The 24,926-nt window shown below is 36.1% G+C and overlaps 1 protein-coding gene across 1 annotated transcript; it reads left to right on the top strand.

Moving 5' to 3' along the window:
* The first annotated feature begins 296 nt into the window (after positions 1–296).
* CNIH4 (cornichon family member 4) lies at positions 297–23,167 on the top strand. Its single transcript, XM_074262635.1, has 5 exons — positions 297–494; positions 2,423–2,491; positions 8,139–8,251; positions 21,233–21,373; positions 22,944–23,167. The coding sequence occupies exons 1-5, from the start codon at positions 426–428 to the stop codon at positions 22,969–22,971; spliced, it is 420 nt and encodes a 139-aa protein (XP_074118736.1). The 5' UTR covers positions 297–425; the 3' UTR covers positions 22,972–23,167.
* The last annotated feature ends 1,759 nt before the right edge of the window (positions 23,168–24,926 follow it).

Genomic DNA, 24,926 nt, shown 5'->3' with positions numbered 1-24,926 from the left:
CCCCACAAAAAACCCGACTTTTCAATTAGTTATAACATAAAACATCCCGAAAGGGACGTTATTCCAAAGCAGGGAGTTGACTTCTATATAAGGAACAGGGTGCGGCTCGAACCCCGAGGTGCCCCAGCAGCAAGGGCCCTAAGAGATCCTCTGGGGTCAAAGATCATGGTCTTTCATCTGGGTATTCAGACCGCCCCAGGAGAGAGGCTTAAGAAAAGTTGCGGACTACAGCGGGGGCGGGGCCGAGCCAGAGCGCAGCCGCCGGGCACTTCCCGGCATGCAGCGGACGCCGCTGCGGAGTGGGAGCGGGAAGGGCTGACAGCTAGCGGACTACGACTCCCGTCATGCAGCGGCGCGGGGGCGGCTATTGGTTCCGCGGACGGTAGCCGGTTTGGCGGAATTGGCGGCGACGAAGGCGCCGAAGGATGGAGGCGGTGGTTTTCGTCTTCTCGCTCATCGATTGTTGCGCTCTCATCTTCCTCTCCGTCTATTTTGTATCCTTGCCGCTCTTCTGCCGTCCTGGCTGGGACTTCGTCCGCCGGACCGTGGCGTGGCGGGCCTGGGCCTGGATGGGGGAGCTCCAGCCTCGGGGCTGAGCGGGCGCGGGTGCGGACTGGGGACGGAGGGGGGCCGCCCGCGGAGCCGGGATGCGCGAGCAGGGCCGGCCGGGCTCGCTCCGGGGCTCGCTCATGGCGGGGCGGGCTGCTGGGGTCGAGGAGGTGTGTCGGGCGGAGGGAGTTCCGCGGTTTCTTGTGCCCCTGCTTTTTTTGGGGGGGAAGGGAGGAAGGTGGTCTTCCTGGTTGGGCCCCTCCAAGTCCAAGTCCCAGGGACAGCCCCTCCGGGAATGCTTCTCTGCCTCGATCTGTCCCTTGGCGCTCTTCAGGGAGAAAGGTCAGGTTTCCCCAGGAGGCTTTTTGCGCGGGATACCCTCTTCTGTCTGAGCCCGGCTGGAACCCCCGCGTCCCCTCCCCGCCGCTGTCCCGGTGCTCGGGAGCGAGCCCTCTTGTCATTCCCTTCCCCGTCCCCCTCCTTTGTTCTCCCAAGTGTTGCAGCCCTGGCGTTTCACTCCCCAAGCAAGCCTGGGCTCGTTTTCTGGGGACGGAGGCTTTGCTTTGGAATGACATTCTTTTCTGAGTGGTTTATGTTAAAACTTCTTGAAAAAAAAAATTTAAGAAATTGCACATCCATCAACATACTCCTAGTTAACGACCTCCGTCCTTTTTGCAACTAGTTTTTGTAGTGCTTAAAATGTAAAGTCTGCCAGAAGTGATTCACAGAGCAGGCCCGTTTGAAGTTGGCTAAAGGTCCCCGAGAGGTTGTATGTTTATTCTTTCATGTTTCACCATTCATACGATGCCAGTGCAAGCTTCGGACTGAACTACGTAGGCGCTTTAGAAACTAGAGGAGAAACCCGACTTGCTCCCTCAACCCCAGTCTTATTAATGGTTTTGAATGATTATATTACATCACATTGTGAGTAAAATTAAACTAGAATTTGCCTCCTATTTTAGTGCTTAGTGCCTTGAACATTACAGGTTATGTACGCATTAATTGGTGAATAAATGAATGGTTCAGAAATTAATGTTCTTTTCCTCCTTTTTTGGTGAGATTTTAGGTCATGAATTAATCATTTTTGTGTCATGAGCCCTTCTGGTAGTCTGCTGAAACATGTGGACTTTTTCGTAGAACAGTGTTTTTAAATGCATAGGATTACCAAGTAAATCATTTCTTTTGAAATATAGTTAGCAAAATATTTTTTTTGTAAACTCCATAAACTCCAGATTAGGAATTCCTGTTGTTTAGAGAGAATTAAACCTTGTTTGTTAGGGTGCAACCGAAGTTTTAAAATTCTTTTAAAATGGATAGCTTTTGTTTTGACAATAATAAGAGAACCACAGAATTCCAGCAATATATAAAATAAATCCTTTCCTCAGTGTAGATAAGCAACACCACCTAATGGTGTGTGTAACTGATGTGCTTAGCACTTTTCTAAAGAATGGTGAGCATATTGCTTAAGGAGATGAGGACTAAAGAAATGGAGGCAAAAGAGATATGTTGAATAATTCCATTCCTTTTTAGTTTTAAAAATGTGTTTCTTTGCTACTTTTACAATTTCATCTCCCTGTTTTCCACATTGTGCTACATTTGGGAGGTTCAGGTGTAGAGATAATAAGTACTGGTATGACTGTCCATGAATATCATTATTTGAAAAGGGAATGGATTAAAACAAATTAGAAATTAAAGTTATTTTAATAATCTGATTTTAATGTTCTTTGGTAAAGAAATAGCAAGGGTTTTAGCAAGTCAAACTTCATTCTGCCTTTGAACAATGTGGCCTGTATACTTTTTCTAAGACTTTAAAATGAAATTAACGTTGTGTTATTAGAAAACAGATTTAATGGATCCTTATCTTGATCTCCAGATAATCACATTATCTGATTTAGAATGTGACTACATCAATGCTAGGTCTTGTTGCTCAAAATTAAACAAGGTAAGACTTTAAAAAACTTATCTTCTAAAATCCTAATCAGTAGGAATCTAGTCAGCTCTCAATGCCTTATACCAATGAAGGGGAAATTGACTTTAGAATACATGTTGTTCTTCAAGTTTGAATTATGGATATGATATATTAAAAATAATAGAAGGAAGGCAGTAGTCTAGAACTGAAGCTTTCAGAAGAAAATATTACAAGGACAGTAAAGAACTTTTAAAAGTCTATTTAATCTAAAGATACAGGGGAAAGGCTAAGTTTACTCCTTGGGACAGATAGTATAATTATGCTACCAAATGAAGAGAAGAGAAAGTAAATACCTAGCTACTTTGCTTCTGCCTTCTCAGTTTACAAAAAGGATCCTCAAACTCATAATGGTAGGACAAACTTGGTGAAAAGGAAGTCAAAGTTTAAGACAAGCAACTTCATAGTAAGAAAATGCTCTGGGCTACTTTAAATGACCTTAAAGAATCATGCACATTTAGAAATCCTGTAATCCATATTGTGTCTAAAGCCTGAATCTATACAGTATTGTCCCTGACATGTAGCCTCCACTTGGACATGTCTAAAACATGCTGTTCTCTCACCTCCTCAGAGTTGATCTCCATCTCATTTTGGTGTAACTCTTTTTTAATTGTAAAGAGCTTGTTTCTTACTACCAAGATTTGTCATTTCCTGGTCCAGGTTCAGTTCTCTGAAGTCGAGTATAATATCTTCTCCATAAAAATATCTCTTAGATAATCAGTATTGATAAAGAACTTCTAAATGAAATTGTAGAGTTGCTTAGAATCATGAAGAATGTGAAATATGCTAAAATATTGAAGATAGAAAAATGCTGATTTGTGGGGGATAAGTAAAGATAAAATTGGATTCTCTACAAACTAGATAGGTAAATTTGATGTTAATCCTTGGCAAAATATAGAGAATGCTTGTGAGAACTTAGAAAGTCAGATATATAGAAGAGTAGAAAGTGCTTTGCTCACAATTAGGAGAACTCAGATATAATGGGAGTTTTGACACTTCCTTTGCTACCTTACCCAAGAATGTAGTTAAGTGGATTAACATAGTGGTTAAGTCTGTACCTAAAGAATATTAGTGGTTAGATGTTTAAACTCATGGAGGGAGAGGGTGTCTTTCTCCTGCTGTATGTAAATATGTCTTAGATCTGGACTTTTTCAACATTTTTATCAATGAAATCATGAAGACATCAATGGTACATATCTCAGATTTGCAGTGATAGAGAATTGAGAAGATTAGCTAAAATATACTGAATGATTGAATCAAAGTATACAAATTTAATAAGATGGAATTTAATTTAATATTATATTTGTTTCTTGAGAAGACACTTTAAGAGACATTTTGGACAAGATGGAAATTATCTTGATGAAGGGACTTGGAACTATGTCAGGGAAGGGTTGGTTGAAGAAACTGGAGTTGTTTAGCCTGGTGAAGAGCAGATTTAGTGACAAATTGCATTCCTGTCTTCAAATATGAAGGGTTATCATGTGGAATGGGGGAAGAGGGAGAGCTTACTCTCTGTGGCCCCAGAGGGCAGAGTTAAATGGGAAGTAGTTACAAGAAGGTGCATTTCTGTAAAGAATAACTTAATGACATTTGAAACTGCCCTCACAGGCCATTTAGGTCAGAGGAGGAGCCTGAGGCATGGAGTAGTTAAGTTACATGCCCAGGATCACACTCAGAATGACAAACAGAGCCAGGATTAGATCAGGCCTTTGACTCCAAATCCAGTGCCAGTCACTGGGAGATTGAAGGAGAAGGGGGAGCTCTGTTAGGCGCATTGCTGTTTGAGGTAAGAGATCAGAGGGGCATAAAATAACTTTGAGTTTCCTTCAATCTCAGAGCTTTGATTAGTTCTGATATTTCACAGTACTTGATATAATGAAATGCCACGAGAAATGTTTGATCTGAAAAAAATCTGTCTCCTCAGCTCCTCCTTTTGCCCTCTTTCATTTCCCCTCACTGTTGCAGCTAAGGCAAAGTACCTCCCTGAGGAAAACTTCTGTCTTTCTCCAGGATGTGTTTCTTTCATCTTGGAGCCTCACATCTTCCCTGGGTGAGGATAATAATTGAAAGGGTAATCATTCTCTTAGTCATATTACTATTGTGAAGTGAAATATACACATATACACATGTATATGTATATATGTATGTATACACACACACACACACACGCACACACACACACACATACACACACACTGAAAAATACACTTATGGGTAGAGATAGTGGGAGACACCCTAAACCAGCTGGAGCCATTTCAAAATTGTTTTTTTTTTGACTGAGGCAGTATCACTTTTAATTTAGCCAGAATTTTATTTTGTTAAAAATATTTGAATTGCAGAAATTGAATATAGGTAAGTGAAACAATTAGTATTGATTGATCCTATGGCAAAGGTACACTTTGTACATAAAAAGTATTAAATACATACTTGACTTTAAAAACCATTTTCAGGTGTCTTTTCACTTTTTTTCCTATTGAGATTTTTCTGGCCTATGATAGAAATAAAATGAAACTTTTAAAGTTGACTTTCATATACAAACCATATCTTAATTACCTAGTAATAATATTGTTATGGAATTGTTAACTTTGAAATAAATCATTTCTTGATTAATTAAATGGCATGTTATTTTTGTTTAGATGTTTTCTGGGATTTCTTTTGAAAGCTGAAAAAAAAAATTGCCAGGCACACAAAAATTATCATTTTTTAAACCAGGATTATTTCTTGCCATCTGTGGTCTGTGAATCTGTTTGATAATTGTATTTTAATAAAATTGGTTTCCTTTAGTGATCCTATACAGTTAAAAACATTACTTTAAAAAAAGGATCCAAAGGCTTCACCAGATTGTCAAAAGGGACTGTGACACAAAAGGTTAAGAACCCCTGTTGTGTCATTTTAGACACCCAAACACTGGCAGATCTCTAGGATGGTATTAGCTAATTATAGCATGGAATTAACTGGTTAGGATTTGACAGTCCTTGGGATTTTAATGAGAATTTCATGAGAAATTGACCTCTACCAGAGCCAGCTCCAGTGTCTTGACTATCTTACTTCATAAGTCCACAATTCTTTTGTGACTGATGATGCACTCCCTCCCTGGGATTAGGGCTGAGAGTGATAACGGTTTTGGGGCTGAGCCACCACCTTGTTTTGGGATGCCATTTAGAGCAGTAGTACCACCTCTATGTGCTCTTTCCTCCCTGCTTCTTTACCTTAACTCACCTTGTTTTCACACTGTCAATTTAAAGATCGGATTCTGTTTCTTTGGCATTTTATCAAAACATCACAAGAGAACTTTAGAATTAGAAGGGACTTCAGAAGCCATTTATTCCAGTTCATTGTTGGAAAAAACAGACAATTCTGCCATAGCATACTGGGCAAGGGGGAGCCCACAACCTACTGAGTGTCCATTCTGCTTTTGTACAGCTCTTAATTATGAGGAAGTTCTTACTGTCAAGCCTAAGGTTTTTGCCTTTTTGCAACTTCTACTTATTCTTCCTTCTTTTATTCACTGAAGCAAAACTAAATAAGACCAATCCCTCTTCCACATGATAAATCTTGAAATACATGAAGAAAGAGACATTGCTTCTCCCTTACCTCTGAATTTCCTGTTCTGGCTAACTTTCCTCTATTTTCTTCAGCCACTGTTAATATCATATGGTCCTTAGGCCTTTCACTCTCCTGGTTGCCTTCCTTGATGCTCAATGCCCTTCATAAATTTTGGTACACAGAAACGTGTAGCATCTGGAAGGCCTTCCAGATGCCTGACCAGGATAGAGTAAATATGGTATATCACCTTCTTGTTCTGGAAGCTGTGTTCCTCTTTATTCAGCTTAAGGTCATGTTGTTATTATTATTTTAATAGAAATAGCATATTTTTGGCTCATTGTATTTGCAATCCACTTAACTCCTGGCTTCTCTTACCTCCTCCTCCCCCAGATAAGGTCTGTTGTCTTGTATTTTTGAAGTTAATTTTTTGTACCCAAATATGTAAGTTTACATTTATCATTATTATATTTAATTAGATTCAGACAAATAAGATCCTTTTTTGATCCTGACTCTGTCATCCAGAATAGTTATTTTCTTTTAACTTTGTGTCATCTGCAAATTTGATAAGAATGCCATTTATACCTACAGCCATGCATACATTCCTGAAAAACTCCAATGGAGAGCTCCTTTCAAGTTGATATCAAACAATTAGTGACTATCCTTTCAGTGTAGCTTTTAAACCAGTTCAGAATTCATATAACTTTGAATATAATTCATATCTCTCCATATTTTCTTCAGAGTAGCATGAGATCTGTATTCAAATACTTTTGCTAAAGACTTGGTAAACAGCTTTCGCCTAATCTCTCAGTTTAGTGACACTATTTAAAGAAAAGGGAATATAATATAATTTCAGATATTAAAATATAAATGTTGCTCACTACCAAACTAAAATTATGCATTTGTTAGTAGTTTGAAAATTTGACTACAGTTTTAGAAAATGTGAAAGAAACAAGTATCTTATAGTTTGTCCCTGGAGAGTAAATTACTCAGTGGGAGGATCTGACTGGTTGGGAATTATTTTAATATTCCCTTTTGCTTAGCTTTTAAAAATACATTATTAAATGCAATAAAACAAGTTAAGACAAAACAATTTATTAGGTTCTTATGTTTCCACATTCTCTACTTTTCCTTTTCCCCATTGAGAGTCTAACTATTATCAGTTCATGAAAAATGGAGTTATAAGTGTTCATGTAATCTTTAAATTCTGGTTCTGCCACTATTTGTCTGCTCTTCCAAGTATCTTCTTTAAGCTTTATTCAGTGATTAGGTTTATATCCTTCCTTGAGTTGAAAGATGGTCTCTGTGAAAATGTGTTCATAAAGTATATTGAGATTTCCTGGTTGAAAGGTCTTTTGTAGATATCATCTATATAGCATAGCAGGTAGAGAGCTGACCTTGAAACCCGAACTACCTGTGTTCAAGTTTCACCTCTGATATGTCTACACTGTGTGAACTTGGACAAGTTATTTTTCAGTGCTGTAGGCCAGAGGTAGCAAATGTGGGGCCAGAGAATGGCTAGAATCAGATTACAATGTAATTGAGACATATTTAGCAAAATAAATAAAAGTACAGTTAAACATAGTTAATGTCAGATTTTAAAACTAAGTCACTCCGCAGCTACAAAGATTCTTGTGTGTGGATTAATGGCTCCTGAATCTATCTGAGTTTGATATCACTACCTGGGCAACTCCTGTAACTGGTAGAAGTTCCTTACCAGGAGCTCCCTATGCCACTCACGTTCCAGGTTTAGTCCTGTCCCTCTCCAGGGATTTGTGTTCCTATTGACTTTTTTTTTTTAAACACAGAGACTGAAATAGAAGATAAACCAGATTTCCCCCCAACCTTTCAATCTATGATAAAAGCAAACATGAAACTTAAGTATGGTATATAAAACAACCTTGAATTGGTCGTGTAGACAATAAATTGATTGCATAGGCAGGTGAAGTTGTTTGCAGATCTGAGGCCTTTGCTTTTGGGTAAAGTCCCAAGATCCTAGTATGGAGCTTCTTTATACTCATAAATTTGGCAGCAAGCAATATGAACAAAAATAATATGTGCTTCCTTACTTTCTTTTCAGTGGGTGGTCCCAGAATTAATTGGCCACACTATTGTTACAGTATTAATGCTCATTTCATTGCACTGGTTCATCTTTCTTCTCAACTTGCCTGTTGCTACCTGGAACATATATCGGTGAGTATAGTATATTTAATTATTTCATTAGGCCAAGTTTTTTGGTCGAGAGTAGTAAAAATGAGGGTATAGTAAGCCACATTTGAAAGTAAGCCAAAACATTTATTGTATTATTTTTTTTTTAATGGCCTGCTCTTAATAAGGAATTGTTGGATAATAAATGAAAGAATGCTCCTTATTATTTGTGTAATATGCATACATTGTTCACGTTGGAGTGGGAAAATAGCTGCTTTTAAGATGACTATTCTGGTGAAAAAGCATAAATTTGTATTGTATAAATTTTTTAGAGTGTAATATTTAGCTTTTATAAACTTGAAATATATTCTTTCTTTCAGTACTTAATTCAAAAGAGTGAATGTGTTAGGATTTTTTTTTACATTTAATGTCTATAGGCATGGATTATTCCAAACTACAGGTGATCCACAGGTCATTGCAGATTATATATTAGAACATACAAATTAGATAACTAACAATTACTAAAACATAAAGTCTTGTTTTTTTGGGTACTGCTTACTTTTACTGTATAATAGATTGGAAATATCCAGTTAGTATTCAGGATATTTTCTAACTTGAAAAGAATTCAAATAATAGTGCTTAAAACCACATTTGTTATGGTAATGCTTTTGGAAACTTTTAGCTTTTTTCTTTTGTATTTATTTCTATTTTGTTTAAGTAAAACAAAATTTTTCTTAGCATGATCAATTGACTGTCGAGTGTTACTTTCCTCCTTTTAAGACATTTTCTTTTTCTACTCCTGGAAATTTCACATTGTTTCTCCTTTAGTTAAGATTCTCTTAACTCAAAAATTAGTATCTTTATTTTGACATCATCTTCAGATCTCTTTTCCTTTGAGTCAGGAAGCCATCCTTTGAAAGAAAGAAAAAAAAAAGGGAAAAAAATGTTTCTGTAAAACTAGCAAACATGTCACTGGAATTTGAAAATTTATATAATATTTATTCCCTTGAGATAACTCACTTTTCTGCTGAAGGATGGTACATTTTGTTTTTGGGACCAAGCATAGCTGTTATATGTGTAATAGAGACTAATCAGTTTGATTTATTTTTTGTTCATTCGTATTGTTGTAGTTATTGTGTGGTTGTTTTTTTTTTTTTTTTTTTTTTTTTTTTTTGTTGTTTGTTTTTTGATACTGCTTACTTCATTTTGCATTAGTTCATGTTTTCATATTTCTCTGTATTCTTGTATGTCCTTTTTTAGTTCTTTATTATAGAACAGTAACATTTCATTATATTTTTGCATCAGGTTGTTAGCTTTTTCCCATTCATTGGGCACCTACTTTCTTATTCTTTGCTATCACAAAAAGGGATGGAGCAAATATTTTGGTGTAAATGAGACTTTTTCATTTTATTTTTGTCTTCCATGGGGTATGGATCTACGTTTCAATCACCTTTGCAGCATAATTTCAATTTGCTTTCCCGAATTATTGGATTAATACACAGCTCCACCAGTTATTATACTTGTTTTCTCAGTCCTTCCCACATTGTATTATCCCTGTTGTCTGTTATCTTTGTGAATTTTCTGGTGAGACAAAATCTCAAGCAATATTTTCATTTTTCCTTTTTTAAAATTAGTTACTTAGAGCTTTTTCATGATTATTAATAGTTTGTAATTATTTTGAGAATTCAAAACTTTTGATTTCTAATCCATTAGAAACTGGTTCTTGAATGTGGGTGTATATATGTATACATGTGCATGTGTTTTCATGTTAATTTCATTTACATCTTGGCTTATCAGACTGATTAATGTAATGTTCTGGTTAGCTTTCTGGAGGTCTTGGGACCAGCCTTTTCATAGAGTAATCACCACGAGAATAGTCAGGGATAAAGGCCAAAATCTTTATTATCTCCTTCACAGTCTGTCTCCTTCACCTGGGGCCAGGCTAGCTTTCTGGGTCTTGGTTTCAGTGCAGGAGGCAGGAGAGCCACCAGGAGACCAGAGTCTGTCTCTGGCTGAGTTTGTCCCTAGTTTATATACTCTATTGCAATTACATCATTACAATATACTGAGTATAAACCAATCATTTTATCACCAGGGAACCATTATTTGTTGTATGATTAAATCAATCATACTGAACTAGAGAACTCACATGCTAAACTAGATAACCTTTGTCTTATCAATTCCACTGAGTTAACACCTTGGTGTAGGATTAAATCCATCATACTGAGCCTTAAGTATATTTCTCCAAAGTTCCTGCCCTTTACAGATTAAGAATTTTTTTTTTTTTTTATAAAGACTTTCTCATTCAGTGGTTTTCCTTCTTCTTATTGTATTGATTTTGTCTGTTCAAAAACTTTCTGATATCAAATAACCTAATTTATTTTAATTCTTTAATTGCCTTTATCTCTTGTCTGGTTAAAATTTCTCCTGCTACCCATAGTTAATGCTAATTAATGCCATCTGTTTTTTGGTTTTTTTTTTTTTTGTTTTTTTCTTTTGATATGTGATGTGATCTTTTAGATTTTTTTAAGATCTCCATTTGGGATTTATTATGGCATGTGGTATAAATGCTGGTCTATTTATTAAAATTTAATAATTTTTTTTGAATTACATGTAAAGACAGTTTTCAATATTCATCTTTGTAAGATTTGAGTGCCAAATTTTTCTTCCTCATTCCTTTCTGCTTTCCCCTTCCCTAGCAGCAAGCAGTGTGATATAGGTTATACAAGTACAATCATGTTGAACATATTTACATATTACTCTTGTGATACACTTGTTACTAAGGGAAAAAAACAACCAGAAAGAAAAAAAACAAAATGAAAATAGTATACTTTCATCAGCATTTAGACTCCATAGTTCTTATTCTGGATGTGGTAAGCACTTTTCTACAAGGGGTCCCTGAGAATTGTTTTGGATCACTGCTTTTATAAGAGCTAAGTCTTTCAGAATTGATCATCACTCGGTATTGCTATAACCATGTACAGTAGGATCCTGGTTCTGCTAACTTCACTCAGCATCAGTTTATGTAAGTCTTTTCAAGTTTTTTTTGTAAATCCACCTACTCATCATTTTTTGCAGCACATTAGTATTCCATTACATTCATGTATGTTAAGCTATTCCCCAACTGGTGATCATTCCTGAGTTTCTAGTTCTTTGCTACCACAGAAAGAGCTATAAATAATTTTCTAGATGTGAGGCCTTTTCCCTTTTTTATGATTTCTTTGGGATATAGATGTTGTAGGGTATGCAGAGTTTAATTATCCTTTGGGCATACATAATTCCAAATTGTTCTCCAGAAGGTTGGATCAGTTTACAACTCCCCCAAAAGTCAGTATTCTCCTTTTCCCATATTCCTAACATTTATCATTTTCCTTTTGTGTTAATTTAGCCAATCTGGTAGATGCAAGATAATACTTGAGATGTTTTAATTTGCATTTTTCTAATCAATAATGATTTGGAGTATTTTTTTTTTTAATATGATTATAGGTAACTAATTTCTTCATCTGAAAGCTGTCTGTTCATATCCTTTGACCATTTGTCAAATGGAAATGGGCTATATTTTTTGAGGGTTTTTTGTTTGTTTTTGCCAAGCAGTTTCTCCACTTGTGGCCAAATATAGAATTAATCTCTAGATAGTTTATGTTCTTGGTTTATTCAACTCTGGGTAATTGAACTTAGTTATTTCTGATTCCTACCTAATAATTTATTCCATTGATTTTCTTTTATAATTTTTTAAACTAGTAGCAAATTGTTTTGATGGTTACTGCTTAAATATATATATCTTAGATCTGCTTTTTAAATTCTATTCTTTGTCATTATTTCTTGGAGATTTTAGACCTTTTGTTCCTGCATATGAATTTTGTTATTATTTTGTTTAATTCTATAAACTATTTTCATGATAGTTTCATGGCATAATACTAAATTAACTAAATCAGGAAATTGCTTTTTGTTTTTGTTAGTCTTTTTTACAAAGAAGGCAGATACACTTGAGTGGAATCAACACATTAATGCCTCATGGATCGAGCCACTCATTCTGGTCTCATTCTGACCAAAATATACTATATAAGAGCTACAGTAGGTATTGAAATCTTTAGTCTCTGGGACTTGGGTATATTATTAACTAAGCACAAGCCAAACCATTAGGAGCGTAATGCATCCAAGTGATTACTTATCTTATTGGAAACTGAAATATATACTGAAGAAATTAAGAGCTCTGAAGTAGCTACCTTTGTACTTACTGTTAAATTACAACAAAGGAAGCCACTCCCGTTGGTTGCTTTTGGCTGTCAAGTCCAAAGATCCTTCTTACTTATAATTAATTACATGAGTACAGAAAACATATATGTGTATTTGAACACTTCAGAAGAACCATCATAAGATCATTACACAAGTGGATCACAAATTCTTTAGACATTCAAAAATAATTTCTTCCTCAGTTTGTCATTCAACTATGTATTAAATATCTTATATGGACAAAATTTTATGCCAGACACTGTCAGAGAGACATGAAAAATGATAAAATGTAGTCTTTGGTAATAAGGATCTCATTTCTGGAAACGAGCTATAAATATGTGGAAAATTAAATAAAAATATAAACATGAAATAGATATTCTAAAGAGAATACACAGCTCATTGCCATGTAAGTGGTATTTTCAGTAAATGGAATGAAAGAGGAGGATGAGATCACCATGTCACCTGAGCAGGGCGTTGAAGAATAAATAGGATTTAGGCATGTCACAAGCAAAGCACACAGGCAGGAAATTTGCCTAGGTCATATTTTTTAATAGACGAATAATGGAAGAGGAGGCTAGAAAGGCAGTAAGTAGTATTTATATAACACTTTAAGATTTCCAGAGCAGTTTGCAAATACCTTATTTTATCCTCACAACTCTGGGAAGTCAGTCGTACCATTATTATTTAAGTGAATTGCCTGCCATGTCTTACCTAATAGTTGTCTGAGCTCTTCCTGACTGCCCTAGGTAGGGTTTTGGATTCCTTGGACTTTAATCCTTTAGGCTGATGGAATCTGACTCAAAGGAGGCATGAAACCATACTTTTGGATCCCTGAAGGCCACACATTAACTGAGAAACCTCATATTAATACTGTTTTATCGTATTTTTATTTATTTCGTCAAATATTTTCCAGTTACATTTTAATCTGATTTGGGTTATACTCAGAAGTGTCTGAGCTGCATACTTAAAACTTCTGGTTTAGGCAATGGACAGAAAGAGTTCCTTTGAGGACTAAAGGAATAGCCACCATGAATTTCAGTCCAGAAGTTGACTTATTTGAGTGGAGGGATAGTGAGAGCATCATAGAGCTGCAGTTGGAGGGGGCCTCAGAGACTGTGCATTTGAATCCCTTTATTTTACTGATGGGGAAACCATCCAAAAGAGTTAGTCATCTGACTGATCCACACACAGGGAGGCAGTGCACTTCAGTAGCAAGATTCAAATCCATGTCTAACTTTGGTTTCCTTCCTTTTAGTTTATTACCTCTGAGACTGTCCCAAGTTTATCCTGGTTATAGTTTGTTTGTGATGGTTGTCAGCATGCTTATCTCCTCTTAATTAAAACTTTCCCCCCCCCCCCCACCCATTAGCAAAGCCAGGGTTACTTCTTTAAGTTGTGATCTGTTATGGGGTTTGTTTGTTTGTTTTTTTAAGTTAATTTTATTTTTATTTATTTAACATTTTTATTTTTTTTCCCCAGTTAAATTTAAAACAATTTTTTATATTTGTTTTTAAAACTTTGAGTTCTAGATTTTCTCCCTTGTCTCCATCTCCAGTCCCCATTAAGAAAGCCCATGTGAAGTTATATAAAACATGTCTGGAAAAATTATGTTATGAAAGAAAATATAGGTCTTCCCTCCTAAAAAATAAACCAGAAAAACCCCTCAAGAAAAATAAAGTAAGAAAAGAGAAAAGGAGAAAGGGAGGAAGAGACAGAGATTTAAATTGTGTTTATATTCAGACACAAATATAATTCTTTCTCTAGGTGTAGATAAGATTTTTTTATCATAAGTCCTTTTAGAATAGTTGTGGATCATTATATTGCTGAAAATAGAAAAGTCATTCACAGCTGATCATCCCAGAACATTGCTATTAATTTGTACATAGTACATTTCACTTTGCTTGAATTCAGGGAGGACTTTCCAGGTTTTTCTTAGAGCATCCTGCTTATTATTTCCTCATAGAACAATAATCCATCACAATCACATACCAGAATTTATTGAACCATTCACCAATTGATGGGCATGCCCTCAGTTTCCAAATTTTTGCCTTGAGAAGATTGCTGCTATAAATATTTTTGTACATAGAGGTCCTTTTTTTTCCTTTTTAAAAATCTCTTTTAGGATTTATGCCTAGTAGTACTATTGTTAGGTCAAAGGATATGTATAATCTTATCACCTTTGGACATAGTTCATATCTTTGATCATTTATCATTTAGGACGTGGCTCTTAATTTTTATAAATATGGCTCAGTTCCTTCTATGTTTGAGAAATGATGCCTTATCAGAGAAACTTTTTCAAAATTCTTTTTACAGTTACTATTGTTAATTGCATTTCCCCCCATTTACTCTGTTTTCTTTTTTTTCACCCTGTTTCTCCTCAAAAGTGTTTTGCTATTGAGCACTCCCTCCCCCCAATATACCTTTTCTTTTATCATCCTGACCCTATCCCCTTCTACTTTCCTGCAGGATAAGATAGATTTCTATACCCATATTGAGAGTCTATGTTCTTTCCTCTTTAAACTAATTATGATGAGAGTAAAGTTTATTCACTTCCCTTTCTTCTTCCTCTCCATTATAAAAGCTTCCCCCCCCTTTTTATGGCAGATTATCAGCATCACATGATGCTTCTCCCTTTCCCTTTCTCCCAGTACATTTCTCTTCACTTCTTAATTTCATTTTTTTAAGGTATTATCCTTTAATATTCAACTCATATCTCTGCCCTCTGTCTATAAAAACTTTTAACTGCCATAATAATGAGAAAGTTCTATTGAGTTACAAGTGTCATGTTCTCAGATAAACCTTATTATTAAGTTTCTTATAATATCACTTTCCTGATTACCTCCTTATGCTTCTCTGGAATCCTGTGTTTTAAAATCAGATTTTCTATTCAGATTTGGTCTTTTCATCATGAATGCTTGAAAAATCTTCCTTTTTATTGAATTTTGACTTTTTCCCCTGAAGGATTATATTTAGTTTGGCTGGGTAGATGATTCTTGGTTGTGATTTGAGCTCCGCTGCTCCCTGGAATATCATATTCCAAGCCCTCTGCTCCAACTTTAATGGAGAACCTGCTAAATCTTGTATTATCCTGATTGTGGCTCCAGTGTACTTGAATTGTTCCTTTCTGGATGCGTGTAATATTTTCTCCTTGACCTGGGAGTTCTAGAGTTTGGCTATAATATTCCTGGGAATTTTCATTTTGGGATCTATTTCATGTGCCCCAGGCCTTTCTTGCTGACCTTCTAGGTTAGCTTTGGCTAGAAAATGTACTCAGTCTTGCTTTGTGTTCTGATGCTCTATAATTTGTTTAGAATTTTTATTTAAAGGAATTTGGAGCAGTTTGGGGGAGGAGTAGGCAAGTTCCTGCCTTTATTACAGTCATCTTGATGGACCATTTGCTTTTGTTTCCATATTTTGGGGGGTTTTGGCCATTCTTTATATCCTTAGTGCCTGGTACATAAAAGGTACTTTATAAGTGCTAGTAGACTGACAGATTATTCAGCATTTATATCCAATCATTTGCCAGGCCTTGTTGATATTACTACCTCCATAATGTGTCTCCAAAGATTACTCCTGCCCATCTGGCTTCCAAATGATATAATAGGAGTCATCTTTCCTCATTTGTACCCTATATCCAGATTGGCACAGGTTTTTGTGCCAATGCACAATTGAGAATGATATACTCTCCTGGCGGACAGTTAGAATTTCTTTCATGCTGTTTTACCAACTACTTTTTTTTTTTTTTTTTTAATTTAGAATTTTTTTTCACAGTATATATGCATGAGTAATTTTTTTTTAATAATATTATCCCTTGTATTCATTTTTCCAAATTATCCCCCCCCTCAACTCCCTCCCTCCGATGACAGGCAATCCCATATATTTTACATGTGTTACAATATAACCTAAATACAATATATGTGTGTAAATACCATTTTCTTGTTGCACATTAAGTATTAGATTCCGAAGGTATAAGTAACCTGGGTAGATAGACAGTAGTGCTAACAATTTACATTCACTTCCCAGTGTTCCTTCTCTGGGTGTAGTTATTTCTGTCCATCATTGATCAACTGGAAGTGAGTTGGATCTTCTTTATGTTGAAGATATCCACTTCCATCAGAATACATCTTCATACAGCATTGAAGTGTACAGTGATCTTCTGGTTCTGCTCATTTCACTTAGCATCAGTTGATGTAAGTCTCTCCAAGCCTCTCTGTATTCCTCCTGCTGGTCATTTCTTACAGAGCAATAATATTCCATAACCTTCATATACCATAATTTACCCAACCATTCTCCAACTGATGGACATCCATTCAACTTCCAGTTTCTAGCTACAACAAAAAGAGCTGCCACAAACATTTTGGCACATACAGGTCCCTTTCCACTCTTTGGTATTTCTTTGGGATATAAGCCCAATAGCAGCACTTCTGGATCAAAGGGTATGCACATTTTGATAACTTTTTGGGCATAGTTCCAAATTGCTCTCCAGAATGGCTGGATTCTTTCACAACTCCCCCAACAATGTATCAGTGTCCCAGTTTTCCCACATCCCCTCCAACATTCATCATTATTTGTTCCTGTCATCTTAGCCAATCTGACAGGTGTATAGTTTACCAACTACTATTACACATTGGCTATGACTAGGAATTTACTATGTTTCTATAGAAGCCTTATACATTGCTTCCCAAAAGTTTTTAATAAAATAATTTACCCTTGTCTTGGGATACCTTTGCCCCAATTACATTAATTTAGGCCCTCATCACCTCTTGCCAGGAGTGTTACAATAACCTCCTAATTGGTCTGCTTGCTTCCAGTCCCTCCTGTTTCTGTTTTATCTTCCACTTGACTACCAAGATATATCTACACCGTAGGTCTATTAATATAAAGAAGCTGGAGATGTGCTCTCTTTTGTATAGAACAAAAAACAGACCCTTTTGATTGCCTTTTCATTGTGCCTTGAGCTGACCTTTCCAGGTTTCCTGTCACAGTCCAGCTCTGGTTTGTCTTTCAAAGCTTATCATAATATCTCCTTTGTTAGTCTATGTGCCAGCCAGATTGTCCCACATGTATGTGTCACCATCTCTTTGCACGGGCTGTCCCTCATGGCTGAAGTGTTCTCCCTCTTTACTTTTGCTTCTGAGCATCCCTTGCTCTTTTCAGAATTTAGCTCAAGTGCCTTATCCTCTGGGAAACTTACTCTAATATCTCCAATTGTTAACGTCCTTGCCTCAGAAATTCCTCTGAATATAGTTTGCTCTTGCAATTCTCTTAACTTCTCCAGGAATTTGGATGCTATACCCCTTGGTGCATATATGTTTAGTATTGATATTTCATTATCTATGGTACTCTTCAGTAAGATGTAGTTTCCTTCTTTATTTATCTCTTTTAATTAGATCTATTTTTGCTTTTGCTTGATATGAAATTAGGATTGTCACTCCTACTTTTTTTATGTCAGCTGAAGCATAAAAGATTCTGCTTTAGCCTTTTACCTTTATTCTTTGTGTATCTCTGCTTCAGATATATTTCTTGTAAATAATATGTCAGGGGTTCTCAAACTATGGCCTGAGGCCCTCCGAGTTATGGCAGATGGTCTGAGGGGTGGAGACAGAGTGTGAGTTTTTGTTTTTACTATAGTCCGGCCCTCCCACTGTCTGAGGGACAGTGAACTGGCCCCCTATTTAAAAAGTTTGAGGATCACTGTAACATATTATAGGATTCTGGCTTTTAATCTAATCTGCTATCCATGTTCGGTTTTTGGGAGGGTTCATCCCATTCACATTCACAGTTAAAATTATTGTTTTCCTGCCATCCAATTTTTCCTAAGTTATACTTTTCTCTTTCTTTTCTCCCTTTCCCTTCTCAGCAGTATTTTTCTTCTAACCATCATTTTCCTCAAAGAGCCCTCCCCTTTTTTCAGCCCCTCCTCCCTTTTTTTAATCCCTTTCCCTTTCTACTTGTATTCTCCCTTGTATTAGCCAAGTTCCCCCTTTCCTTTCCTCTTTCCTCCTTCTTCCCTATAGGGTGAAACGGATTTTTTTTTAAATAGTTTTTATTTACCAGATAGATGCATGGGTAATTTTACAATATTTGCAATTGCCAAACCTTTTGTTCTAATTTTTCCCCTCCCTTCCCCCCCAGATGGCAGGTTGACCAATACATATTAAATATGTTAAAGTATAAATTAAATACAATATATGTATACATGTCCAAACAGTTGTTTTGCTGTACAAAAACAATCGGACTTTGAAATAGTGTACAATTAGCCTGTGAAGGAAATCCAAAATGCAGGCAGACAAAAACAGAGGGACTAGGAATTCCATGTAGTGGTTCATAGTTATCTCCCAGAGTTCTTTTGCTGGGTGTAGCTGGTTCAGTTCATTACTGCTCTATTGGAGCTGATTTGGTTCATCTCATTGTTGAAGAGGGTCACATCCATCAGAATTGTTCATCATATGGTATTGTTGTTGAAGTATATAATGATCTCCTGGTCCTGCTCATTTCACTCAGCATCAGTTCATGTAAGTCTCTCCAGGCCTTTCTGAAGTCATCTTGTTGGTCATTTCTTACAGAACAATAATATTCCATAATATTCATATACCACAATTTATTCAGCCATTCTCCAATTGCTGGGCATCCACTCAGTTTCCAGTTTCTGGCCACTACAAAGAGGGCTGCCACAAACATTCTTGCACATACAGGTCCCTTTCCCTTCTTTAAGATCTCTTTGGGATATAAGCCCAGTAGAAACATTGCTGGATCAAAGGGTATGCACAGTTGGATAACTTTTTGAGCATAGTTCCAAATTGCTCTCCAGAATGATTGGATATATTCACAATTCCACCAACAATGCATCAGTGTCCCTGTTTTCCCACATCCCCTCCAATATTGTGCATTCATTATCTTTCCCTGTCATTCTAGTCAATCTGACAGGTGTATAGTGGTATCTCAGAGTTGTCTTAATTTGCATTTCTCTGATTAATAATGACTTGGAGCATCTTTTCATATGGCTAGAAGTAGTTTCAGTTTCTTCATTTGAGAATTGTCTGTTCATATCCTTTGACCATTTATCCATTGGAGAATGGCTTGATTTTTTTTATAAATTAGAGTCTATTCTCTATATATTTTGGAAATGAGGTCTTTATTGGAACCTTTGACTGTAAAAATGTGTTGAAACAAATTTCTATATCAAACTAAATATCTCTGGAATTTAGCTACAATATTCTTTGGAGTTTTTTTCATTTTGGGGTCTCTTTCAGGGGATAACAGTGGATTCTTTCAATGGCTATTTTATCCTCCAGTTCTAGGATATTGGGACAGTTTTCCTTGATTTTTTTGAAGGATGTCCATGCTTTTTCTTTTTTTTTTTTTTTTCATTGTGGTTTTCAGGTAGTCCAATAGTCCAGTAATTCTTAGATTGTCTCTCCTGGATCTATTTTTCAAGTCAGTTGTTTTGGGAATAAGGTATTTTGTATTTTCTTCTGTTTTTTCTTTTTTTCTCTTTTTTTTTGGCGTTGTTTGACTAATTCTCAATGTCTCATTGAGTCATTCACTTCTATTCATCCATTTCTAATTTTGTTGTTGTTGAGGCTATTGGAGTTAGTGACTGCCCAGGGTCACACAACTATGAAGTGTTAAGTGTCTGAGGCCAGATTTGAACTCAGGTCCTCCTGACTTAAGGACTGATGCCCTGTCCACTGCACCACCTAGCTACCCACCCAATGTTATTTTTTAAGGGATTATTTTCAGTTAATTTCTGTTCCCTTTTCCAGACTTGCCTGCAAAGTTCTCATTTTCTTTCTCCATTTTTCTTCTTTTAAGATCCTTTTTGAATTCTTCCAGGAGAGCCTTTGAGTTGTAGATCAATTCATATCCCCCATTAAAACGTCATCTTAAGGCATTTTGTCTTTAGTGTCCCCAGGGTTTGAAAGTTTTGTTCTTCCCTGTCTCCATAATAGCTATCTATGGTCAGAACTCTTGCTTTTTTATTCATATTTAAAGGTTGAGGTCTGCTCCTAAGGCACAGGGCAGATTGTCCCAGGCTTCCTCTACAGGGCAAACAGAGGCTTCTAACTGCACTGGGGCTGGTAGTAGTGCTATAGGCTTTCCCCACTGTGCTGGGTGGGCTTGGCTGAGTCCCACCTGTTTTGCTGGGGTTCAGGGACTCATTATTTGCCTCCTATAGTTGTATAGTAGTCTCACAATTAATCTGCTGATTCACTGGCTTTGTGAACTGGGACAGAGTAGCCATCGCTACCGTATTTTGTCCTACTCTATTCTGGGACGGGCCTCTGTACCCTGGGTCTGCCTGTGCTGGGCCATATACCCTCACTCAATTGAGGCAGACCTTTCCTGAAGTCCTTTGTAGATATATTCTCTTGGAAATTTATCACACTCCAAATGTTTGTAGATTCTGTCATTCCAAAATGGTTTCAGAGCTTGATCTGGTGTTGATTCTGAGGAAAGCCAGGAAGAACTCAGGCAAAGTCCTATCTACTCTGCCATCTTGGCTCCACCACCTCCTTTCCCCCATATAATTTGTATTAATTTTCTGTATAGATGTCTTTTCCTCTAATAGAGTGTAAGCTCTTTGAAGGCAGGCACTATTTTGTTTTTGTATTTTTTTTTCTAGATCATTCTACATATTATTCTTTATTAGCTTTTTAAAAAATTTCATTTTTATTGTATTGCCTTCTTTTGTAAAATCTTCAATTCAACTCAGTAATTTATTAAGTTCTATTACGGTGCAAGGTTCATACCTTCAGTAATTTATTAAGTCTTTATTCTTTAACCTTCCAGGTTCATTATGGTGCCAAGTGGGAACATGGGAGTGTTTGATCCTACAGAGATACATAACCGAGGACAGTTGAAGTCACACATGAAGGAAGCCATGATCAAGCTTGGTTTTCATTTGCTTTGTTTCTTCATGTACCTTTATAGGTAAGTCTAATATCACTGGAGTTTTACTGTGTGCAAGGGAATTTTATTTCTTTAATGTTTAATATATTAAAGCATAATTTTTGCATGGATATGAAAGCGGAAATAAATCATAGAGATTATTTCTATTTTAGTTGTGCAGAGTTATCATTGTCACTTTTTACTTGGCTCCTTGGGAGCCAGTGAATTGTCAACATGTTAAAAATTCTGCTCATAACTAAGAATTGAGCTCATTCTTCTCATGTTGCTGTATCTGTGAGTTTTCTCTTCATGACAAACTCACTGAATTATATCCTGTACAAAATTCCTAATGCTACTGGCCTAGTTTGGTATCCCCAAGAGAATTCCTTCTCACTCAGCTTCCAAATGATCCTCATTATGTTAAATCCAGATTGAGAGCAATTGGGAGAGATGAAGGCTGGAAGAAATCATCAGAAACTGCTACAGAAACCCTACACATTTCTTCTCCAAATTTCAAACATGAAATCCTTTCTCGTGTCTTTCTTGTTATCTTCGTATGCTTTCACCTTCATCCTCCAGGACAAGGGAATAAAAGAATCTAAAATGTGGCAATGTGTGTTTGGATAAACTCCTTTATTCTTTATTTTTGCTGGGGCAACTGGGGTTAAGTGACTTGCAGAGGGTCACACAGCTAGGAAGATTTTAACTTAATTCTTTCTGACTTCAGAGCTGATACCCTATCCACTACATCAACTAGCTGCCCCTTTATTACACACACTTCTGTTTATATCTACATGTATGTGCACACACACACCTATCCTATCAACTACCAAAAATGAAAACTGAAGTTTAAGTAAATTTTTTATTGAATATCTGCTTCATTTAATTTCATTTATTTTATATTATATTCCCATTGAATTTGGCAATTCTGCCTGTTTTTCTGCTGTTAAATGTTTACTTTTTGGATCTTAAGCTACATGCACTTTTCCTGCCAATCTTCTAGGGTTCCTGGCACAGTGCATTGAATTATATATAGCAGGCACTTCAATGTATGTTAACTTATTCATGTAAATGTACATACATATGTGTTTAGACTCAGTCTGAGTTAAAAATAAACTGAATTCAGTCCTTTTATCTGTTAAAATTTGTTAAATTGGAAAATCTGACTCAGAAAATATCTTGAAATCTCCAATTAAAATCTTTTTTTTGCTTTCTGTTTCCTGAAGCACTAGGTTTTGCTTTGTCCTGATGACATTCTAAGTATGTGACATTTAATTTGTTTATATTTTGTCCCTTTGTAGATTGTAAACCTCTTGAGGGTAGGGATTTTTGTTATCTTTAATATTTGTATTACTATTGCCTAGCTTTATGTTTATTGAATTTATTTTAATTGTCACAAGGGTAATATGTTTTTTTCTTGTTAAAGAAGATGTATAAACATACAATGGTGGTAATCACTGATTTGTGATCCAGATCTTTCTAATCAAAACGTTATATATGCTGAACTTTATAGATTCAAAGTAAGAGATTCCATTGTGAAGTTGAGAGTGGTTGGACAACTCTTGTAGGTTTTCCTTAAACACATGTTAACAACAATCTCTTTTCTTTACAGTATGATTCTGGCTTTGATAAATGACTGAATCTGGAAGGAGATGCCTAAGTTGGAATCTTACACTACAGTGAACAGTTGAGGAGCCAGAGATGAGTTTAGTCTACATCTAGAACCGTGTCCATTAAGCAGTATATTTTTTTCCTTTTTGAACAAAAAAACCCCCAAAACCCTAAAAACTATTTTTGCTGTATTTTTACCACATAAAGTATTTAAAAAAACACAAATTGAGTTTTTTGTAGATTTGTGGTTCTCAGCCTCAGTAATCAAGGCACCCATTTGATCTTTACTATGTTGAAAATCATCATTTGTTGAAGGAATGGTACTATTACTGAAGAATTGCAAGCCAAAGAAATAAAAGAGTAAATATAAGTTTCTTGGATTAGCAAAAATATCCCTAAATTTATAGTGATAAAGCAGAATTTATCATCTCAGTATTGGTCTAAAAGAAAATTAGCTGTCCTTTTCCCCTACACTATTACAATTTCATGTACTTAATCTGCTTTAAAATTTGTAAGACTTGCAACCAAAGGTTTTTTTTTCTCCACATGAATGTTTAATAAATATTTCAACAGAATAATTGCAGAAGTTACAAAACTTTTAAAGCTATTTACCCAGTGACAGAGTTAAACCTGTTTAAAGATGGGGCAAATACAAAGGAGAGCAGAAATTACAACCAGAATATTGATGTTTAGTTGCTCCATCCACAGCTCCAATTTTTTAAATACACATTCTAAATGGCTTCCACCAAGTCTTAAAATTTGTTTGTCGTGGTTGAAAATCATTGCACCAATGCTCATTTCTGATATTTTAATGGTTTTAGAGTGGGAATATTTGGCAGGAGATGCTGACTGAATTGTTAACTGGTGATTGTAGTTAAAGTCACAGTTTGAAAACAAATCTTTTGTTTGTCTGAAGCCAAATAAAAATTATTCTGGTCAGTTACATTTATACTCTAATACTTTTACATAGAAGTGTACCATAGAAATTACATTTCATTATTTTGTACATCATTGCAGCTATTAATAAGGGGAGTTAACCACGCTGGCACTACTTGCCAAATCGAAATTACAATGGGAATCTTTGCAATTGAGTACATAAATACAATGTGGTTGTGGCCTCCCCAAGAATATTAATCACCATCTGCCATCAGAGCGGAGAAGCCAACTGTGCTCAAGGTGTGTGATCATTGAAAGATTAAGTGGGCTACTCTGTCATGCCTATTTCAGATCCAGCCTTGGTGTTGCCTACTGAGCTCCAAACTCTCCACCTAGGCCTGACTTAAAATTAGGCAAATTATGTTCTGGCAAGAGATAAAAGGGACTATGAAGGAGTAGTGAATTCCTCAACTAGAAGGCCAAAAAGAGTCTTTATACTCTAGTGAGTGATGATAGAGAACATGTCCTCAGGTGGCCCAGAGAGCTCCAATGAACAAGGGAATTTTTTTCTTATACCAATTTCAAATCTGCTGCTGCACAAGTCATACCCATTATTCCTAGCTTTAGAATCAAAAGCAAAACTAGTCTAATGCTTTGTCCATAGGACAGTTCAGATATATTTTTAATAGCTAAATAAATCACTTCTTTGAGCTTAATGACCTCTTTAAAAAAATCTTTGGTATGGCATTAGTGAGAAAGTGTGGAGAGCAAACCTACATTTGCCTCTTTATAATAAAGAGTCAAATTGTTTTTCCCCCTAGGCAGCCTGAAATTCAAATGCATCCAAGCTCAAATTCTGGGGAGAAAGGGTAGATATAAGGCAGCAACATGTAGCCATGATCTGTGATGCAAGTTGCGTAGACTTCGTCCACAAATTATCATTTGGATTTGGTTAACACACCATAGTTCTGAGATTAATGGAACTTCTGGTTCATGTTGGAAGCTTCATTGATGGCTTACTGTTAAGAAAAGCAAAGAACCTTGGACTTCACATAACCCTTTCTCCATCACAAAGAAACAGTGGCAAGCCTAAGTATTACAATAACTG

The sequence above is a fragment of the Sminthopsis crassicaudata genome, chromosome 4, assembly GCF_048593235.1.
Source record: "Sminthopsis crassicaudata isolate SCR6 chromosome 4, ASM4859323v1, whole genome shotgun sequence".
NCBI lineage: Eukaryota > Metazoa > Chordata > Mammalia > Dasyuromorphia > Dasyuridae > Sminthopsis > Sminthopsis crassicaudata.
Note: the sequence above shows the minus strand (reverse complement) of the source record. Positions and strands in the feature narration are given on the sequence as shown.

Bases quoted from the DNA above. Each gene is read 5' to 3' on its own strand.
- CNIH4 (XM_074262635.1), top strand. From the start codon at position 426: ATGGAGGCGGTGGTTTTCGTCTTCTCGCTCATCGATTGTTGCGCTCTC. The intron at 495-2,422 runs GTATCCTTGCCG...CTTGATCTCCAG, and splicing joins TCTTCCTCTCCGTCTATTTT to ATAATCACATTATCTGATTT. The intron at 21,374-22,943 runs GTAAGTCTAATA...TTTTCTTTACAG, and splicing joins TTCTTCATGTACCTTTATAG to TATGATTCTGGCTTTGATAA.